The sequence below is a fragment of the Thunnus albacares genome, chromosome 14 (assembly GCF_914725855.1).
Source record: "Thunnus albacares chromosome 14, fThuAlb1.1, whole genome shotgun sequence".
NCBI classification, from domain to species: Eukaryota; Metazoa; Chordata; class Actinopteri; order Scombriformes; family Scombridae; genus Thunnus; species Thunnus albacares.
The window spans coordinates 10,762,104-10,783,503 of NC_058119.1; the positions used below are offsets into that span (position 1 = coordinate 10,762,104).

Sequence of the window (21,400 nt, forward strand, 5' to 3'; positions counted from 1 at the left end):
GCTTTTCTTTATGGCCATTTTTGTTGTCCATTATACGGGACTAATTTTATTATACTGTCCAAGGATGTGTTGGGGAAGCCATCACCTGCACACAATAATATTTTATTGATAGTACTTTATTGGTTATTCTGCTTCAGTGTGTCCGTAAAATGACCTTGGTATGTAGAGCAAATTCTGGGTGCATCTTTGCACTGCCTAAAAAATGTATATCATGTCAATTTTCTCACCATGGAGGAGCTAAATAGATATTTAATATATATATAGATGCGGTGGTTGTATGAATAATGTGCAGTCTTTATCAGAGCACATTAGGCTGGTAGGCAGTAGACTGCTTTTTGTTCTGTGTGGATACAGCAAAGTGGTCGAGGAGCGAGGGGAGAGAGAGGTAGAGGGGAAAGTAGAGAGAGGGGAGAGAGAGAGTGAGCGAGAGGCAGAGAGAGAGAGAGAGTGCCAGAATATACAGTATGCAGGCGGTGGGCTTCTGCAGCCAGTCTCATTTAGATTGGAAGGCACCGTTTCCTAGTGGGGAGGAGTAGAGGCAGACTGATATGGCAAAGAGGAGTGATGTGGAAAGGCTGAGATTGTAGATCGGAAACAAAGAGAGCTGGACATTGGACTGGAGAAAAAAAGAGAGAAAGGAGAGGAAAAGGATTGTCATCATCTGGGGAAGAGATCTTGTGGAGGAAGCGGTGGGCGTTTACCTGTGTGTGTCAGACAGTAGCATCGTGGTGCGGAGAGGTGTAACCCGCCGGCAGCCATGGCAGTGAGTGCGTGGCAGGCTCTGTCTCCACTGCAGTGGGCTCGCTGGGGCTGGGATACACTGCTGGGAGGGGCAGGAGACGGGGACAGCCCGGGCTCAGATCCGGCTCTAGGGCTCCTTCGGAGTCTCTCTTGGGGCTCACATCATGATAACATGATCAAGGCTGCCGTGGAGCCGGTCAGACAGAGGTGAGACAGGATGGGGATGCTAGGCCTACATATGGTCAGATAATAAATTGATCACCAGAGCATGGAGCCTAGTAGTAAGGTTGTGTGTTCAGCTTTGCTTCTGTTAATACATTTGCATGCATGTGTGTGTCTGATGCTAAAGAAGATCAGTATTGTTTTTGCTTAGGATGAGCATCATGCACTAATTAGTAATTTCTCCATTTTTGGTTTGGTGTTCCCCTCAGTCCTTCCTTTTTTATTTCATAGCTGTGATGTCTTCAGATCTTGAGGTGGTCTTGTGTGTGTATAGGTGGTCTATGTGTGTGTGGAGATGGAATGATTCTGTGTCTCAGATGTGCTGTTATCTGTCACCTCAGTGCAGATTCAGCATTTTCATTTGCAGCTATAGAAGCCCACTAGAACTAAAACAGAAACACATACTAGCCTGGGGTGTTTTTTTACTCATACACACCACAGGAAATAGATGCTGCCTTTCCTACCTGGTATTATGCACATCCATACCAAAATATTGCCCTTTTTACACAAAATATTCGCCTTAAAGAATGATATTGGACCAGCTTACTTGAGAAATAAATGTGTTCTTCATCATATGATGTGTCTGAGGGACAGCTCATCAGATTGTCCCCACGTGATGTCAGTGTCAATGATCCTGATGCAGTCATCACAGTTCAACTGATATCAGTCTGATTCATAGAAGCTTTGACTTAGTGTGTCCTTATCTTTTGTTATAGGAGCTCAGACTCCGATGGAGCATTTGAGACCCCTGAATCCACAACTCCAGTGAAGGCTGTTTCACCTACAGATCCCCAGATCCCACAACTAACGTCCGATGACATAGGTACAGTAAGAGAATTATTCCATGATGTGTGCTTAGTTCTTACACAGTATGATGCTCAGATACACTATTGTAACCTCAGCAGAAAAAAAGAATAAGAGAAAGAAAGTCTTGTTGCTCCATCTAGTGGAATGAAGCAGTATTCCACCTATCTGGCTTTGTTTGCTGAGACAAGCATCTCCACTGCACAAAAATGAGGCTTTTGGGACATCTGAGAAAATCTGACCAATCAGTTCAGTCTCTCTCTCTCTTTCTCATGTGATTTTTTTATGATTTTCTGCCCAACTGAGGGACTGCTATTGAATTATTTATAGCACATTCATCTCTGTAATTGGATGTGTCAAAAGCCTGCTGCAGCTTTTATCTCCTTGCAGGCTGGTTTACACCTGCACTTCATCCACAAATTAGTTAAAATTTATCATGATCCCAATTTCATTTCAAACTTGAAATGTTGCTTTGATTTTGCCTTTTATGAACAGCTGAGGGAAACCTCTTTATGTTATATTCCATGTCTCTCCATTTTTTGCAGTAGCAGACACCTCAGTCAGTGATCCTGCCTCTGATTTCACTTCAGCTGATCGACCCTGCCATTCCCCGACTATTGTTTTTGATGAGAACAAGCCCATTGCAGCCAGCGGCACATACAACATTGAACCTTTTGCTTCAGATTCAACAAGTCACGCTCTGACACGTTCCCTCAGCCTCCAGGGAGGAGAACTAGACAGTCCTGTACTGTTGGATGGATCCACGGCAGGAGGCTTCCGTCCGCATTCTGAATCCTTCAGTGTCGGCACTGAGAGTGCCCCAGGGACACTCCGCAGGCCCAAGAAAGTCCGTCCTGGGTCTGTGAAGAAGAAGCCTCTCCTCAGACAGAACTCCAACCCAGAGAGTCCAAGACCAGCCTCATCCAGCAGCACCCCAGAGATCAAGAAACAGGCAAAGCCTCGAACGTCCAGCCCTCTGCAGGCTCAGGAGGAAGCAGAAGGAAGCTCTGCAACCCCAAGCCCTGGAGGAACCCTCCGAAGGACCAGGAAGACCCGTGTAGAGACTCCTCCCCCTCTGCCAGAGGAGACCAATCATATCAACCAAGAGGAGAGCATTGTTGTCCCTGCCTTACCCTTGTGCCAGGAGGAGACCCCTCTACCTGGTAGTCCAACGGACAAAGGCAACTCCCCCATTCCTCCCAGTGCGTCCTACAATTGGGATCCAGAAAATTTTGAGAACATTGACCCCTTCAAGACTGGAGGTAGTAAAATTGCCAATTCCCCTGTCCTTGGTCGTAAAAGTCCTGTGTGTGGCCCCATAGCTACGCCCCCAGAGAGTCCCTCTGTCTCTGCTGTGGAGCCACGTCACCCCACTCCCCCAGCTCCTCTTGAAGAGCCAATTACAAACCCTGAGGAGCAACCCATCCTACCCAAACGTCAGTCAGTAAGGCTGGAGTTTGACTATTCTGAGGAGAACAGTGAGGCGGCGCACCCGGCCTCTCCTCCACCCAAGAAGCTGGGCAAGAAACCAGGTGCCAAGATGCCTCTAAGGAAACCAAAGCTGGGGCTGAAGAAGGCCCCTCCTGTGCAAACCGAACAGCTGGACAACAACCTTCCAGCAACCCAGAATGGCAATGAGGAGGAAATACCTATTCCTAAAGTTTCTTACAACTTTGAACCGGATAAGTGGGAAGATCCAAATTTCAATCCATTTTCTTCTAAGAAAGGCATTGCCAACTCTCCCAAACTACCCAGATCTTCGTATAAGTTTGACCCCAATAATTTTGATGACTCCATAGACCCTTTCAAATCCTCCAACAACATGGCTATCTCTCCTCCCAAGGCCTCAGCCTCCTTTGAAATGTCATCCAATGACTATGATGTCGAAAATGACAATGACAATATTGCAGAACTGGAGGACCAAAATCAGAACAAACCTGCCAAGAAGAAGAAAACTCCTATCAAATCGTAAGTTCATCATAATCACAGTCTACTACCCAAGGACGATACATTTACTGGAGAGTCAACACTCACTTAGAGAACATTGTGTTCAAGTGTAGGAATGTCTGCGTCTTTGTCGGTGTGTTTGTTTTTTTTAGGTTACACTGTGTTTGTTCGTGGTCCACTTGTCTATTATGCCAGCGTCCTCTGTCTGTCTCTCTGTCACCTGTGTCTGTGTATTCTCATATGTCACAGGAAGTCCAAGGGTGTGTCCTCTCTATGTTGTCTGTTGTAAGTACAGGGACAACACAACCATCCACCCTTTTTGACCCTTAATTCCATGTGGCTCCCTTTAAACTGCATGTTGCCCTGTTGTTAGTCCCCTCTTCCTATTAACAGAAACATCTCAATCCCTGGTGACCACTATCAGACAATGTAATTTTAAGTTTTTAAATCCTTCCCATTTGCTTTACTATTTTATCCGGAGGACACCTGTTTTCAGTTTTGTTTCACATTCTGTATTTTTTCTGGTTAAATCCCATTTTTGAAGGTGCCAATATAAAAAATTGTCAGTTATTATCTTCTTATCTCAAACTTCCCTTGATATTGCTATAATATATTTTGATAATTGCTGAAATAGGATCAAAATGCAAAAGGAGTAATTAGAGCTGCTACAATACATTTTTTTATATTAACAATGAATCAAATTGCTATTTGTAATGCAACAAGGGTCACTCATAGTGACAAACCCACAGGGAATTATCACCCAAGTCTGCAGTTCCCCTCAGCTCAGCTTTATCTCTTAGCCTATCTTTTAGCCTACTGTTTTGGTTTTCTTGGAACATTTAGCCGCTAAAATATTTCCCGCATGAGTCAGTGGAGACTCTTTCAAACAAAAGAGGTCAGTACAACAATGCAGTTGAATCACTAAGAAAACTCTTTTTGTACAATTCATGGTGGCAAACTAAACACATGGTGATGTGTTATTAAGTTTGTTGGCGATACTTCATTTGATTATCACTCTTTTAAAACATTTATGATATTTGACTTTATGTTTTCACCAGTTTTCCATCAGCACCTTTTCAAAAACAAAAGTCGAGGAATGTTCCTCTCAGATGGTGGAAAGTGTTTTAGTGTGTTTGTTTACATAAGCCAACAACACATCTTTAGTCGATGTGTGTTTACTGACATGCCACTGTGTCCATTCTGAAAGTGTGTAACATAGGAGGGGCTCCCTCTTGTGTTCAATGTTGAATAATTCAATGTGTAATAGTGGTGAAATTACAACTACACAATATGGATTGTATTCTTTATTAAGATATATAGTTCTACTAGTTATTATTGTCCCATTGATATGTACTCTTAATGATTTCAATCAAGCACCATAGCCATACAACCCTGGACACAAAAATATGTATTTGTGAGTGCAGATATTTTAAAGATGAAAGTAAGCATCAGCTCATATTTTACTTTCAATATAGAGGAAGAAGTAGGATGATACATCCTGAATGATACTATTTTTTTTTTTTTTTTTACAAAAAGGGTAAAATGCCATCCAAATTCTTCAAATGCTCTACCAACCCTCAGAGAACCTATGTTTAATAGGAGCTAATTGAAAACTAAGGCAACAAAAGTAAAAACCTCCCAAAAGCAGTTAATCTACAGTAATAGATGATGTTTTCACAATTGTCCTCCTAACTAACCAACTACATTAACACATATATTCTCATTTAGGATCTATGTTATTTGCCGATTTGTGTGACAATTAAAATATTCATAACATTACATTCATTCACCACAACTCTTTACGCGACCGTGCACTTACTAAACTGCCTCAAACCCTCGTCAAAAACATGTCACAGTTTGTTCATTTCAGCCACACATACAGTAAGTCATACTGTTACATGTACAGTAATGTTACTCAAAATAATTATGTTTATTTTGTGACTATATACACATTTGTGATATGTAGCAAGTATACAGTACACAGGTGTAATACAGAGTTGTTTACTGAAGGTGTGGAGTGACTCTGGATCTCAATGATTGATTGTTTTCTTGTTTCTCAGTAACACTTTCAGAGTGAAGAGGTCGCCAAAGAAATCACCACTGTCCGACACATCCCAGGTGTGCACTTCATTCTCTATATTTGTACATCGCTCTCACTTGAGTCTATCAATTCTGTCTTTCTGATTTTCTCCTTCTTCCCTCTGACTCTTTCACTTTGTGTTACAGGAGCCTACGCCTGCAGATGAACCCTCCTCCCTTCATCCACAGGACGACCACGCCACAGACGAAGAAAAGCTGGCCTCCTCCACCAGTCATAAGTGGGCCAACCTGCAAGACATGGATGCAAATTTGAACTCTGACCAACAGGACTTCCCTCATCCATCCGATCTTACGTCCTTCGTTAACGAGAACAGTCTTCCTCTTCAGAATCCAGGTGAGGCAAAATGTAGCTGTCTGACTCCCTCTTTGCACCTCCAGCCACCTGTGCGTAAACAAATGCTTGCAGAGATCAAAGCATACCACAGACAGACAATGCTCAAAGGAAATTCAAAGCATATGTTTGGATGAACCATTGTGTACACCAATCAGCAACTTTTCTCTTTATTGATTTTTGCTGTGGCACTGAAATAAGCCTGTTGGCACAGTTCTCTACTGCCCTCTGACCCCCGGAAGAGCCATTTCTACCCAGAGGCTGTCTGGCTCAACCCATCTGGGTCATATATGAAAGAGAGAACAGACAGCCCTGCCTCAGCCTCTGATCCCATCAGTCCAGAGCTAAACACCACAGCTGAAATGTCTCTCCATTTCTTCCTCTGCATCTAAAACTATGTTTTGTCTTTCTGTGTCAGCGCAAGACTATGAAATTGAATACATGGAGAAAATTGGCTCCTCTTCGCCTGTGAGTATTTGATATTATTCAGAGATGTTGTTTGAGATTGTCTATGATGTTTGCTGCTTACCTCATTTATAGCACCATGTTTTATATGTGATGTGTGATTTCTGCCATGAAAAACAGTAAAATTACTTAAAAAGTTTCTCCTGTCTGATGTGTCTTGTAGCCACTGTCTGTGAAGAAGCCATCTTTGTACCTAAACTTGGACTCAGTATCTGACAACTTAACCAAGAATACGTGTGCAAATGGATCTGAGCCCAGCTCCCCCTGCACAGGGTACAACACACTCTAATGCACTATATTTTATAAATATGTGTTGTTACTTTACTGTATTTAATGATGAATGTTCACTGTAGAACCTTTAAAGTACAACTTTTCAGTCAAGTGTGAAGTGTAAACCACAATAATTTTGATTGCATGATGCATAAAGTTTAGCTGCTCCAGCAATGTGTTTCATTAACACTCTCATCCATCATATATACAGTCGTACATTACTTGTCTTGTCCCTCCTTCTTTCTCCTCTCTTCCTCTCATTCTCTGTAGGAGTTTTGAGGAGATGGAGGCCAAGATAACAGCGGGCGTGAAGACTCCGGTGCTGAGTTCCCGGCCTGGTCCTGAGGGCTCTGTTGGGGACAAGGGCAGGAAGAGAGAAAGCGAGGCACTCAGTCGAACACAGAGCACAGAGATGGACGAGCAGGTGAGTCTCTGCCTGTGTAGAGGGGATATAAAGATTCAAACTCTGTGAGCAGTTGTCACATGATCATATGTTTCTCTGTGTCTTTTCACCATCATTTAAGGCAAATTTGTCAATTTTTATTTTGTAACATTTACACCATGTCATTGTTTAGTCACAAGGGGGAGACAGAGTGCCACGCTGCACATGTGTTATTGTAGCCCCCCCCCTGACATGTAGGCCCCCTGCAGTCATGGTGATTCTCATTAAAGCCTTGTCACTGATAACAAATACCCAGACAGTCACGCAAAGTTCCCAGCTTGAACTCAGTGACTCAGCTCCCAACCCTGCCACTCAAACACTCAGCGCTTGCTTTGCCATGCTGACCCCTGCCCTCCTCCTTGCCCTCTGCCTACTCCTCCTGGTGCACCTGTAGCCCCCTAGAATTGACCCCATGGAGGCCCCTGCTCCAGCCCTGGCCATACCCCTGTTAGACAGGCTGTCTGGGTGTGACGACCCCCTGCAATACCTGGAGCCTGACCTCGCTGAGACCAACCCCACTGCATTCGCCCAAAAACTACAGGTGTGTTGACAAACCACACATGACCCCTCTTGATAAACCTTATCGGCCTTGCCTCTGGTGGCCCATTTGTGGCCCTGATTTGTGATCGTGTGTGTTTTTGTGTGAACATTACATTGTGCCACCTTATTTCACCCTGCCTTTTCATTTTCCCATTTTGTGTCCTCCTATTACCTAAGTTGCAGTTTATTTTAGCTTACTGTGTGGCATAGACTGATGTGTGAAATGTAGACAGCTGTGTGTGATCAACTCAAGTTTCTATATGTTCTCCCTTTGCTCTCTCATCCTTGGGCCGCAACCCCCTCCTCTACCCCCCTCCCAACATTCGTCAACCCCCCCCCCCCCCAACCCCCCTCCCCCTCTGCGGCCCAGGAGGAGCTGGTGCTTGCCGCCCTGAGGATAGAGGCTCTACAGGTAGCCAAAAGCATCTCTCAGTGCCCCTCCCTCTCCACTGTAACCCCCCAGGTACTGCGCTGAATCAGCCTGCACCTGCTGTATGTGTGTGTGTGTGTGTGTGTGTGCACCTTTAATGAATGATTACAGAAAAACAGGTGTGTGTAAGCGCACATGTGCGCAGCTATAGTGTGCGTGCATGAGTGTTTCTCAGCCTGCCTATCCCTCCCCCTAAACACACCATTCTGTGTGTGACTGTGAACTCATGGCCTTATCAACATGGTGGCTGCAGCACCGCATTGTCAATCCTGCCACCTCTTCAATCCCCCACATATGAAATCTCTATCATGGCTTAATGGGTCCAGCCCTCACCCAGACTAGTAGTGAGCTCTTTTAGGTTTACCCCTCAGGAAGAGAGTGCTGTGTCATCACAGACTCTTACCTTTAATATGCATGTTGGGCAACATGCATGTTGCCTGTTCATGAGAGGCTTGAATGTGACTGGGAATGTCTCACATCAGACTTAATATCAGCAGGGATGGCATTCAATGGATATCACTGTCCAAGATTTATTTCTTGATTTGTTCATCGCTCCAAATCCCAGTCACATTCCTGTTTTGTGATTTTGTCCTTTACCCAAACTAACAGCACTAACAAACAGCTACATCAGGCAGGTGTCAGTATTCAGTTTAGCTGGAATTTCAGGTTGAATTTGGGAATTTGCTGGTTGTGAGGCTTGTGTTGAAAAAGCACATGCCTAGATATAAGTACAGTGACATTTTTTGCTCAGTGATGATCAGAGGCACCTCTACATTTTAAGGCCGGTGGAGAAATTCTCCAGGCACTTCCCAGCCCTCTATCCGCCCATGTCTCATGCTGTTGTCCCGCACATTTCACAGTTTCGTCTTAAGAAACCCAACACTCGGCGGTGGAACATCAACGGTTCACCCTTACTCAAAGTAAGAATAACATTACACCCCTGTGATCTGTCCTCGTCGTAATCCAGCTTCAGTTCAGCCTTTGAATATTTGGACAGTGACATTTTTAATTAGTTTGGCTCTGTACTCCAGCACACTGGATTAGAAAGGAAACAATTACTGTGAGGTTCAAGTGCTGACTTTCAGTTTTAAGTGTGTTTGAAGGTGTCCACATCCACATTGGGTAAAAGTGTAGGAATCAAAGCCCTTTAATGCGTTGTACCCCCAATTTTTGTACAATGCAGTAGATGATAGGGCTACAGTTCCTTTGTTGTTTATTCAATATGGATATATGCCCTCAAATTAAAGCTAAAAGCCACACTTTACCCTTCTAATGGTTGTTTCATTTGAAGTCCACCATGCTGGAGTACAGAGCTATAACAGCTGTCCAAATACAGACAGAGTGCACTGTACACTCTTCCTCCTGTAGACCCCAGAAGCTTCATTCAGTCTGAGTGGTGCCATCACTATCATAGCTCTATTTTGTCTTAATAGCTGTTCTTTGTCCTTGTGAGCAAATTTGTCCGAGTTGTGGTTTTTCCAGTAACATCTAGTATCTCTCTAGTTTTCATTCATCTTAGGGAGAAAACTATAGTTACACCTACTACTGCGGTATTCTTTGTGTTTGACGTAGTGTTTGTATTCTGTTGCCTCAACTTGTGTCTCTAGTGTTCAATGCATCCCATTTTCTGTTCATATTAAGAAGTTTTGCTGCTACATACATGAGCAAATGTCTTTCTTACTTTCTAGCTTTGCAAAGTGCTGTGAAAAGGTACCCCAGCAAATCTTGTTATCTTTACCTGACGTGTGATTCAGGTTGATCTTATGTTTGTTATGTGCAACAGCAGGTCAGTTATTTGGTTATTAAGCATACTGTACCATATTCTGTTTTATTCTACTTCATGCCATGCTATAGTAATGACATTTTAGGGGTTTTTTTGGGTGTTGTTTCTGAAAGACAGAGATAAATGTCATACCAAAACAGGACAGCTTGCTTACAGTTTTCGTTTAAACCTCACTGAATTGGGAGGGTAAGCCCAATCGGTACCTCACCAAAAGCCAAAGTCTGTGGTTGCATAAATTCTGTCGCATTTAACCGTAGCAGGACTTTAGTCTTTACCTTCATTGAAATAATGGATTTACTGCTCCAGCCAGACCAAACATTTCACTCTCTTCTCCATGTATTAGTGGGTCTCAGTCTTCTTGTCCCTTGTGAGCCCCCACCATTTCATCAAATCCTCCTGTAATCCGGCTCTCCTGTGGATGACTAAATCCCTCTCAGGGCTGCATTTTAGGGGACCAAAAAGGGGTCCAAGAAGTATCTTTTTTGCATTTTAATATGATTAATTGTGTAAAGAGTTGTTTTTTGGTAGAGTTTTGTTATAGTTTGCAATAGTCACATGAACATGTGTGTACCATATCCAAAGTTTAACTCTTTCTATTGAGAAATCCTCTGAATTTTCTGGTTTTACCTCACATCATGTCCTTGTAGTTGGGAAAGAATTGAGCAAATGATGCAATTGGTCACAGTCAACATTTTGGTTCTTTGGTAAGACCAGTTCACTATATTGCAATGTGATTTAACACGAGACTAACATCTGTTTCCCATGCTACCCAGTCTGCTACCCTATCCCTACTCTCCTGTATATGATGCAGTTTCTGCTGTATCAAGTGCTGCCCTCCTTCCCCTCTGGCCTGCCTGGACCCAATCACATTCAAGCTATACTGAGATGAGCAGGTGATGACTGCTCAGCTGGGGGCAGCATCAGCCAATCACTTGGCTAATACTGTGGCTATGAAGACTGTTTCATCCAATCATGTGGCGGCCGACCAAGTCTTCAAGAAAATCACTAGCCTGCCTCATTTGCATATTGATTTTGCTGTGTGGTACATTTTGATATAGTTTGATGCTGCCTTGCGGTTTGGTTCAGGAATCCTGTTGAGAATGTGCGTGTGGGCCTGAGGGTGAGGGTGTGTTGCGTCCTATCTGTAGCTCAGTCTGGTTTGTAACTGGCTATGTTTCCTTTCCTCTCACTACTCTCCTTTGGTTCCTGGAAACAGCAGAGGGAAGTGTCATCTCCAGTAGAGAGCTCTGTGTCCAAGACCTCGCTGTACACCAGGACCACCACTAGCTACATCGAAGGGGAGAGCCCCCATCTCCCCAGAGAGCTGGACCACTCACTAGGAATTGCACGAGAGGAGGTGCCTAAAAATGTTTCTTTCTGCAATATGAGTCACAAATATTGTATGTGTCATCTTTGCATGTTCCAATTCAGCATCTCACACTTTACTAAACAACGTATCCTGCACCTCAGATTGTGACAAAAGAGAAGGAGGTGCTGGAGTGGAGGAGGAAGTATGAAGACAGCCGACAGGAAGTGGTGGAGATGAGGTAAGATGTAACACCTTTGGCTGTCATCACTGACATCACAGCGACGTCCCACCCATACAGTATGGATTTAACACCTCTCTACACATACTAAATGGTGGTGTCTTGTTTTCAGACTCCACTTATTATCACCATTTAACCTGTCAATGGGTTTATCTCACTTAAAGTGTCAGCCGAAGCCAATGGTTAACTGCAGTGCTGAGCCACTTAAAGAAGTCCATCTATCTGGCAGTATGAGTGATAATTATTATTTATTTACTAATGCCTGTGGTTGAGCTTTGGAGAAAATGCAAGTTATATGTTAGTTGCTTTGTAATGCTGTTATTTGAATTATACACCACCTGAGAACAGGACTAAACTGGGATTAATTACCCTCATATTTACGTCCACAAACGATAAATCTATGTCTGACAAATGGCTGCTAATAGGGGTTCAGGAGAGATAAAGATATGCAGTACTGAAACCTTGTTCTCTGCCAGCAGGTGGTGGGTGTGGGTCCAGCTGGCCACAGCTCAGTTAGTGTGGATAAAACAGAGCTTACTTCATTTGACTGATTGGGCTCAGGATAAGGAGGGGCTAAGAGGCTAAGGGGGAGGCATGGCTAATCAATCCTCTTACCTCTGGCAACCTGCTTTTCCCCCAAACAAGGCTTCCTATTGGGTCCTGCCAGTCCTTGGCTCAAAGTGTGGGGGAACTTCGAGTAAAAAGAGTCAGATGGAAACTGGGCACACGGTGCAGATTAAATGAAAAAAATACAAAGCTAAGGATAGTGTAGGGCACTTGGTAGAGATTAAACCTCTGCCAATACTCGATAATTCAATTTTGTAAAGCTGTAGGCTAACAGGATAACATTTAGTGTCTGTCATTTCTCCAAATTCTAACAAAATTTCTAAATATAGAAAATTTGTTAATGAACTTGAACTTTTTAATGTTACATGTTCTCAGCAGCAAATGAACACAACATAAAAGGTATGGCCACAAACACAAATGCCATGTCCAGATATATATGTAATCTGTAATCCTTGGGCTATCTGACTAATGTTGATGTTGATAATGTTGATATGTTGTTATTGAGACATCTCGCAAACAAACAGACAGGTTATTCTCACATGAACTGAATGATCCCGTCCACATATTGATGACCTACAATTTCTCATCCTTAGGAGAATTGTCGCTGAGTATGAGAAGACAATTGCACAGATGATAGGTGAGTTCAATATTCAAACCAACTTTATGGTTGGTAACAAGTTTCTTTTCAGTGCACATAAATTCCATTTGTTTCCCAACCTCTACCACTATTTTTTGCTGCACTTGTTTATTTGCAAACCGGGGAAAACATGTAATTTCTATGTGCTCTAATCCATTGCCACTGATTTCAGAGATTTTTTCTCTGACACAAGCTAGCCTTGTCCAGGTTCTCTGAACTCATTAAATATCCCTGCAGGTTCACTCTGCTCTCACATCTTCTCTGCCACATCTGGACATTTCTAAAAATTTGATTTTGCCGCTATCTAATTTAATTTCTTATTCTCATTAATGCACTGTCACAAAAAAAGAACAATCTGTCTCTGCTTGTGTCTAACACTCGGCTCTCTCACGTGTCTTGCCCTCCCAGCTTGACTTAACACAGTCCCTTCTTTTCTGTTCTGCTCCCATCTTTGCCCCTTACTGTTTGATAACCCTGACAGGCATGCCAGGTGAGTAACGCGGACTTGTCCTTCACTTGTGTGTGTCAGCTCACATCTCTCCATCCGTCCATCAGAGAGGGGAGTAGATGTGCTCACTTTCTTCCTCACATCCAGTGACATTTGCTTGTCCATTTTCGTTTGTGTTTCATTCTGTATGTTGAAACATTGTTTACTGTGCTTTTTTAAGTGGGTAAAAAAGGACAGAATCTTTTGGCATTTTCTATTCTGCTGCCCTTTATGCTATCACTCAGATCCTGATTGTACAATAAACCCTCTACAAATAGATCAAAACCTTTTAGATGCACTGACACACACTGGCAACCTTTACATGCATATCTGCGCTTTGCTTCTGTACTGTAGATGGTTGCGAAAGCCATTCATGCAGAATTAGTGCGTTAAGCAGGTTGATCATCTAAGCTTGTGACAGGAAAGGAAAGGGAAAGCTGGGAGGGGGGCTGACATATAGGAGCTTTGTCATTTAATACTGAAGGGTCCAGAAGCCACTCAAAACAACCCAGCTGCCAGCACTGTCTCTGGTTTACAGTGATTTTCCCATTGTTCAGTTTTTTTGTTTGTTTGCATGCTCCACTGGTTTATCAGAAATACTCATATAGTGTAGTTTAAAATGTTGTTAAATCATGTACTAATCCACAAATCCATATTAATATATTTATAGTGTGTTGGTGTACATTCCTAACCAGTATGTGTGTCCCCCACACTAAATTCTTAAGCATATAGATCGATGATCTGATCCACGCTATATTTGTGTGTCTCTATCAGAGGATGACCAGAAAGAGAAGTCTCTCTCTCACCACACCATCCAGCAGCTGATCATGGAGAAGGATCAGGCTTTAGCCGACCTCAACTCCGTGGAAAAATCTCTTGCCGATCTCTTCCGACGTTATGAGAAGATGAAAGATGTGCTGGAGGGCTTTCGCAAGGTGACTAACGCACAAATTATTCACAACTAATGAGCGTTTTCAGCATGGCCGGCCTTGTAAGTCATCTAAAATGTTGCTTCCCAACACTTACGGATAGTAATTAAAATATTTCTCACTCTGTGCAGAATGAAGAGGTTCTGAAGAAGTGCGCTCAAGAGTATCTATCCAGGGTCCGTAAGGAGGAGCAGCGCTATCAAGCCCTGAAGATTCATGCAGAGGAGAAACTAGACAAGTGAGTCTATACATAGTCTCACTATATCATGTTTATTCTACCATGACTGTATAGTTTTTCCTCGAAGGGAAAACACCACAATACACTAATTACACAATAAATCAGTGCCCAGATAAAATGTGTGTGGATACAGGCCAATGTAATTAACACTTTCTATAGATTATTGATATTTAATCTATTTGAAATTCAGCGTTTATAAAGATTATATTCATAGACTTTCCAGGCTTATGGAGGTCATAGAAAGGTGACTTGATTCTCTCATTACTTGTGTGTTTCCAGGGCCAATTCAGAGATAGCTCAAGTGCGGGCCAAGGCCAAGCAGGAGCAGGCTGCCCACCAGGCCAGTCTGAGGAAGGAGCAGATGAAGGTGGACTCTCTGGAGCGCACATTGGAGCAAAAGGTCAGTCAGGATCAAGCATCAAGCTTTAAAAATATCTGAGGCTCAATCATGTGCCAGCCTCCATGCTTACATGCACACAAATTGTAAATTTTTATCCATTGTTTTACAGAACAAAGAGATCGAGGAGTTGACAAAGATCTGTGATGAGCTGATCGCCAAGATGGGGAGGAGTTAGCAGCCTCGCCTCATCTCACACAGAAGGAGGAAAAAAACTACTTTGATCAGAGATATTTTACTGCTCTTCCAAGGACTGATGGACATTTAAGGCCAAAGTGGTCTTGGGGGATACATTTCCTACTGACTTTGTGTATACAGGATGCACAGGAATGGCTTCCTCCTAATCACTCTGTACATTTTTGATGTGTCAGTGTATCGTACTGTATCAGGGGTCTGGTATAAAGTTTTAGAAAATGTACCATATCATTAATGAGTGTGTCTGCGTGCGTGTGTGTGTGTGTGTGTGTGTGTGCGTGTGTGTGTGTGTGTGTGTGTGTGTGTGTGTGTGTGTGTGTATGATGATGAGAAAGTGCGAGCATTGTTTGTGGGTTAAATTATCTATAATGATGTTGCCATGACAGCCACTGAGGGAGAAGACTGTTTACCCACTCCTGTTGTTGTCTCCTCTTAATATGAGAGAAAGATAGACTTTGAAAAAGAGTATCAGAGACTAAGATTCATTCATAAAATGTTGATACACCACTAAGAGAATACAAACTATCACAATAGCTTACTGCATGTGAGAGAGGAAGAGACTCTTGTATTATTAATGTTTGTGTAGGAAATTCCAAGAATGAAAAAAGACTCATTTGCATTTTTGAGTTATTCTGCCATTTTCAACCTGCTTCCCTCATGTAACCTTGTAGATATTTGTCATACTTGTCATAGCTTTCTCGATGAAATCGTGGGACTTTATTTTTTGGATTTTATTTTGATATAAAGCAAAGTAATTGTGACCGTATTCAGTTGTGACCAGGAGTAATTTAATTTTTGGATGGATTTGTCCTAGTCCTGCTATGGTCATTGTGTCACACTGAGGAATAACTTCTCTGCACAGCTACTGTACAGCATCTGCTTACAAAGTGCAATAAAAGATGGCAATACAGCATACTGGATTTATTCATGTTATTTCCTTGCATGGTGAGATGACACCAGGTAAATCAGGATTCAGATGTGATAAAGATTTTTTGACAATGTCAATGTCAATGGGTGATCTTGCTTGTGTGTAAATGATGCAGTGATGCATTACAGACCTTTGTTTTTGAGTTTATTCTCTTCTTTTTCTTCATGTATCCCAGGGGGCACTTCTGTAGTTTGAAAGATGGTGTAGTTTAGCTAGTTTGAAAAAACAGAAATGACGATTTGGCACCCAAAAATATCTACACATAATTGTGTTTAGGAGGAAATAAACCCATAAGTAGGATTACAAATAGATGTGAGTATAATAAACATAATACACTGTATATTTATTCTTATAATAACCAATAAACTACTAGCTACAATAATCCAACCGCGCAGGAGGAGTCAGATGTAAACTGATGCAAACCTGCTGAAAAAAGAGGTCAAGGTAAGTGCAGCAGGGTGATGTAAGGACTGTAAGTAACACAGGGACAAGACAGGAAAGAGCCAGGATGGGTGTGGCTAGAGCACAGTAGTAAGGTGAGAGCCACAGGATGAATCGCTGCCTCTCTTTTGCCTATTCAGGCTGAGGAGGCAACTACAGAAGCTCAGGACAGAGCCGTGGACCCCAGTGGAGGGGCTGCTAATCTCCTGGTCAGTGCAGGAAGGCATATTAGCTCATCTGATAGCTCAGATTAAGCTCAGGGGGCTTTAGGAGCAAACAACCTGCTTTTTATTGTGTGATCAGGACGTGCGAGGACCACCAGCGCCATGAGAGCTGTCCAGTACTGTCTTCTGCTCCTGCTTTCCCTGGTCCTGCTAGCAACACACAGTAAGGACTTGGTTGTCTTTCTCTATATCCTTTTTTTCTATCCTCACCTTGTTCTTTCCTCCCTCCAGATCACTGCTCTTCCCTCTGCCCACCTGACATTTGAACTCAGTTGATGTCTCCCTTTTGGTACTCTTCTCCCTTAAAACCATTGAATTTTCAAGAATAGTCTGCATTTTTATTTTTCTGTATTTCAGCCTGTACCTGAGAGGCAGGAGCCTGAATCCAAACTAGACTGTAGCTTTCAGAGATTACAGGAGGACATACAGTATACAACAACATTACAGCAATCTTTTATTTTTCAAAAAAGGCTTGCATGTTTTATAATTCTGACAAGACCATGCACCAACGGTAAAACCTTATAATAACCCTTTATTTTATGTCAGGATTGCTAATAACCATTCATTTCTCCGATAATTCTCTTAAGTTTTGCTTCCTTTCAGTGTGTCATCCTGCTCTGTAACTAGCATGCAATCCCAGCAGCTAATCTCTTAATAGGCCTGGAGGCTAATACTTTTAGCATGTGTTTAAAGCGGCTGTGCTGTGAGGATAGATTGGGGTCAACTACAAACAACAGGGGGCATTTATATGTCATGTCAACACACAGAGGAGTACACAGCAAGCAAAGAAAATAGACCAACTGCTCAGAAATGTTAATTTGCTATTATCTGTCTTAATTGTTTTACTGTTAAAATTGTTCCACATGTTTCAAAGTATCTGACACCATCTCATTAAGTTGATTTTGCCCTTCCAGAGCATTTCACTCTACTAAATCTACACGGAGACAACACTTTGCCTTTTCTGAGCAACTTTTTTGTCCTCCTGTCATCATGACTGAATGATAAAAGACAAGTCCGGAGGTTATTTTGATAGCCAAGACAGCAGATGTGCTGTTTCAGAAAAAAATGTTTGAAGCTTTCAGCATTTCCTATAAGTCCAGCTCTGTTTGATCCTCTTAAGAAGGAGCATTAAAGTCTGTTTCTGAAGGGCCATTTTAGAATTTGGGAGACGGATGGAAGTTTTCAAAAGAAGGCGTTAAAGTGATATTTCAAAGGTCAGCTAGTTCTCAAATAACCACTCCTTCCTCTAAAGAGCTTTAGAAAGACATTTAAGTGTTTTATGTGCTGAAGCTCTAGTTGAAGGTTAGAGAGACGTGTTTTTATAGTAGGGTACTAGTTTTATTCTTTGCTTGATTTGGGAAGATTTATTGTGAATTAAGGGAGTAATTAATGCTCTCTATCTCCACTCTCTCACTTTGGAACAACATCACAGCGTCAACATCACAGCTTCAGATTCACAATGTGAATTTAGTATCTGTGTCTATGCTTGCATGCTCATCTAAACTATCAGTCCAGTGTAGATAAGGGATAAAAATATCCCTTGTAGATGCTGCTTGATCTTGACTAACAATAGCTATAAATTGATGATGAATGGGACTGAGTTAGCTTGAGTATGCAGCGATGTAATACAGTTTTTAAAATGCCAGAATCATTTGCACCAATGTCTCAACACTGCAATATTTGGTGGAAAATCCTATTCTAGCATCATAAACAGTTCACATCAACTGAAGCAACACAATCAGGCCAGTCTTTGCCTAACCTAGATGTGGTTACATTGCAGTACACGACATGATTTAGATTATGAATCCATAATACATCAAGAATAACAGGACTGGCATTTAAAAACAGTGGTGTGTGTTTTTCTTTAAATGTCTCAAGTTCTTGGATCTTGGAATTGTATGGTTTTATGTGATTTTTATTTATTCAAAATTAAGTTATTCACATATTACTGATCTTTGAATATTTGGATTTTCTTGTATTTAAAATAAATCCAAAATAGAATGTCTGAGGTAAAAAAAAAAACATACAGAAAGCACAGTACTATGTTTTCATCTCATACAGTATTTGACATCTTTGATGCTAAATATCTCTACACCCCACAAAGATAAATGAGATTCATTAAACTCTCAACATGCCACCGCTTTAGTGTGTGTGTTACCATGAGCTGTAGCAGTATTTTTCTTTCCTATTCTCCTCAGGTGAGGCTCTGCAGTGTTATACCTGTATGGGCTCCAATAACGACGACTGCAACCGGCAAGGCTCCAAATCCTGTCCCACCTACTCTGATGCCTGCGCTGTGGTGGTGGGCCATGACAGTGAGTCCAACAGTGACAGTGTAGTAGCCTCTCTTTATCTAGTTCACGTTCTGCCTCCCTCCTACCAACGACAGAGTAACCAGACAACTCTAATTGCATCTGCGTGTGTTAATGTGTGTGTTTAACAAATGGAGGGCACGCTGCTGTCTGGAGACACATCACAATCAGAGGGGGGTCCGAGGCTTTTAAGGGAATGAAGGGCTTTGCTACTTCTACTCGATCAATATCTTTAATTAGAACACCATGTGTTCATGGCACCGAGACAATTTCTCTTTGCAAAATGAAGTCAACTCTAATTTAGAGCTACACAAGGCAAGATTGTTATATAAAAATACACCATATCAACCTTGAAGAAGTAGGGCTGCAGCGAAGGACATCTTTCTATCTGTGAATGCCACATTGTACATGCACCAGCTTCCCCATACATAAATTATGGTGAGAGGTATGTACAAAACCTTGAAACTTAAGAAACAGAGTGCTCTGATAGCTGAATATTTACTGTGCATGCCACATAACTGCAACATCCCTTGTTGCATGTCAAATTCATCTCTGTATCCCCATGTTTCCTGTCTGCCTCTTCACTGCCCACTATCTAATAATGCCAAAAAAAAAAAAATCTTAACATGCATAGCAAACTGCACTCACTATCATTTAGTCTCTTTCATCTCTTTTAGTCACTCAGCAAAATCATATTTATATTGGCACAACAGCTGTTAGCTAAACCAGTGTAACTGACTTCTATTTCTGTCCGTTTGTCAGGTGGGGTGATGAAGTCATGCTCCTACAAGTCCTTCTGCAGCCAGGCCAACAGCCAGGGCTACAGAGCACCGGGTGTCAGAGTTCACTGCTGCTACAGCGATGACTGCAATGTGACAAACTTTGCCTCTCGGCTGCAGGGGCTCAACTATTTGCTGCTGCTTCTGCCTCTGTTGTTCCACTGCTTTTTCCAGTAGACACACGGCTCAACTTAATCATCCAAACAAATATCCATCTGCTACACAAACGCCAACTACTATTGCATTAATTTACCACAACAATGCCTAATAACCCTTCCTTACTACAATTTCACTTTTCTCCTTTATTTACCTTATTTATCTCAACATGAACCTAGACATCAAGGAGTTACTGCACATAGTTCAAGGTGCTAGGTGTGACTGTGTGGATTATACACACACTGCTGGATTGAATCCATTAAGAGGTACTCAAGTAGATGCGTTTGTCAATGGATTTCACTAAGCCAATAAGAAGAAGATCCTGAGGGAAGTGCTGAAATAACAGGCAGAGATTATTTATTATTTGCTTCCTACATTAAAGAGTGCTGTTTGAGTTTATCAGTTCCCCCACCTGGTTTGATGCTGAGCACACAATTTGTGCAAATAGAGGATAAAAAGTAGCAAAACTATCTCCTTTAGTTTTACTAATCACCCTCCGAGTTACTTTTTACAGGATCAATCTTCTTTCATACCTACCCTACATACTGCGTCGCAGCAGATGTTACTGTGGCTAAATATGGAACCAAGAATTCAATCATCTGGTGTGTCGTTACATCATTAGCCTTCTACCTGTCAATCACACATCTGATGAGCTGCGTGAGATATTCTGGAAGATGGTGAAGAAACACTGCAAATCCACATAAGCCTTTTACATGCCTGTGGCCAGGTGTGTTACACTGATGAGGTTAATCCACTGCGTTTCAAGTCACTTAAACCATTACTGAGTTTATAAACAGAGTCACACCTCGCTGGAGGGTGGTGCATAAGGAGAGGCTACTGTATAAAAAAGATCTGTGTGTGAAAACCACTAGATGCAAAGTGAGGAGAAGTGAGGAGTTTAAGTTTATTATAATGAGTCCTGGCATATTTAATCCTAAACTGTACACTCGAATCTTGTGTGCATTCGTTTACTGTACTTATTGTATGTAAATGTCTCATTATGTATTAACTCTAAATCTAAAGAAAGTAGGCTACTGTATATATGATATTGTAATATGAACTGTGAATGGCACAACATATCTGATGCTGGATGTACAGGTCAAATGATAACACTGTTGACATTCATAATTCAATGTAAATACAACCAATATAAAGGTCTTTTTGTAAGTGTCTCTGTGTGCATGTAATTATTTCAGTCCTAATAAGTCTTAAAACAAGCTGAAAACTGAATAATGGGATGAGATTGTTTCAAATCGTTCTTTTTTAATTTCAAAAGTTATCAAATGACTTGACAAAAATGTTTCCCGTGTGCTTTTATTATTCTTACTTCACTTAAAAAACAATAACCCACAGTACATATGCATGTACTTAATAAACTTACCACTCAAGTGATCAATTATTATGGTTTTATGGCACGTTTTTCAAATTGGAGGGTTTTATGTTTTTCATTTGTGAGTATATATTGTCAGTTAATCTTGTTTTCATATG

General features: G+C 41.8%; 2 protein-coding genes across 3 annotated transcripts in view; both read left to right on the forward strand.

Annotated features, from left to right (window-relative positions):
• The window catches only part of tacc2 (transforming, acidic coiled-coil containing protein 2), a 61,012-nt gene extending 45,027 nt beyond the window's left edge, over positions 1–15,985 (forward strand). For both annotated transcript variants that reach the window (XM_044372743.1, XM_044372744.1), the window contains 18 exons: positions 1,680–1,786; positions 2,313–3,735; positions 3,964–3,999; positions 5,775–5,832; positions 5,941–6,148; positions 6,564–6,613; positions 6,774–6,883; positions 7,151–7,304; positions 7,717–7,863; positions 8,233–8,325; positions 11,292–11,432; positions 11,546–11,622; positions 12,783–12,826; positions 13,308–13,316; positions 14,088–14,248; positions 14,374–14,480; positions 14,760–14,880; positions 14,990–15,985. In XM_044372743.1, coding sequence (XP_044228678.1) covers positions 1,680–1,786; positions 2,313–3,735; positions 3,964–3,999; positions 5,775–5,832; positions 5,941–6,148; positions 6,564–6,613; positions 6,774–6,883; positions 7,151–7,304; positions 7,717–7,863; positions 8,233–8,325; positions 11,292–11,432; positions 11,546–11,622; positions 12,783–12,826; positions 13,308–13,316; positions 14,088–14,248; positions 14,374–14,480; positions 14,760–14,880; positions 14,990–15,055 — 3,112 coding nt within the window. In that variant the 3' untranslated portion in view covers positions 15,056–15,985. The remainder of the gene's footprint in view (positions 1–1,679; positions 1,787–2,312; positions 3,736–3,963; positions 4,000–5,774; positions 5,833–5,940; positions 6,149–6,563; positions 6,614–6,773; positions 6,884–7,150; positions 7,305–7,716; positions 7,864–8,232; positions 8,326–11,291; positions 11,433–11,545; positions 11,623–12,782; positions 12,827–13,307; positions 13,317–14,087; positions 14,249–14,373; positions 14,481–14,759; positions 14,881–14,989) is intronic.
• A 577-nt stretch (positions 15,986–16,562) lies between these two features.
• Positions 16,563–21,082, forward strand: ly6pge (lymphocyte antigen 6 family member pge). Its single transcript, XM_044373307.1, has 3 exons — positions 16,563–16,828; positions 18,864–18,980; positions 19,740–21,082. Exons 1-3 carry the CDS (start codon positions 16,768–16,770, stop codon positions 19,931–19,933), a joined length of 372 nt encoding a protein of 123 aa, XP_044229242.1. The 5' UTR covers positions 16,563–16,767; the 3' UTR covers positions 19,934–21,082.
• Positions 21,083–21,400: the final 318 nt, after the last annotated feature.

Coding starts and splice junctions, on each gene's coding strand:
- ly6pge (XM_044373307.1), top strand. CDS start 16,768: ATGAGAGCTGTCCAGTACTGTCTTCTGCTCCTGCTTTCCCTGGTCCTG. Junction 16,829..18,863: donor GGTCCTGCTAGCAACACACA/GTAAGGACTTGG, acceptor TATTCTCCTCAG/GTGAGGCTCTGCAGTGTTAT. Junction 18,981..19,739: donor TGTGGTGGTGGGCCATGACA/GTGAGTCCAACA, acceptor TCCGTTTGTCAG/GTGGGGTGATGAAGTCATGC.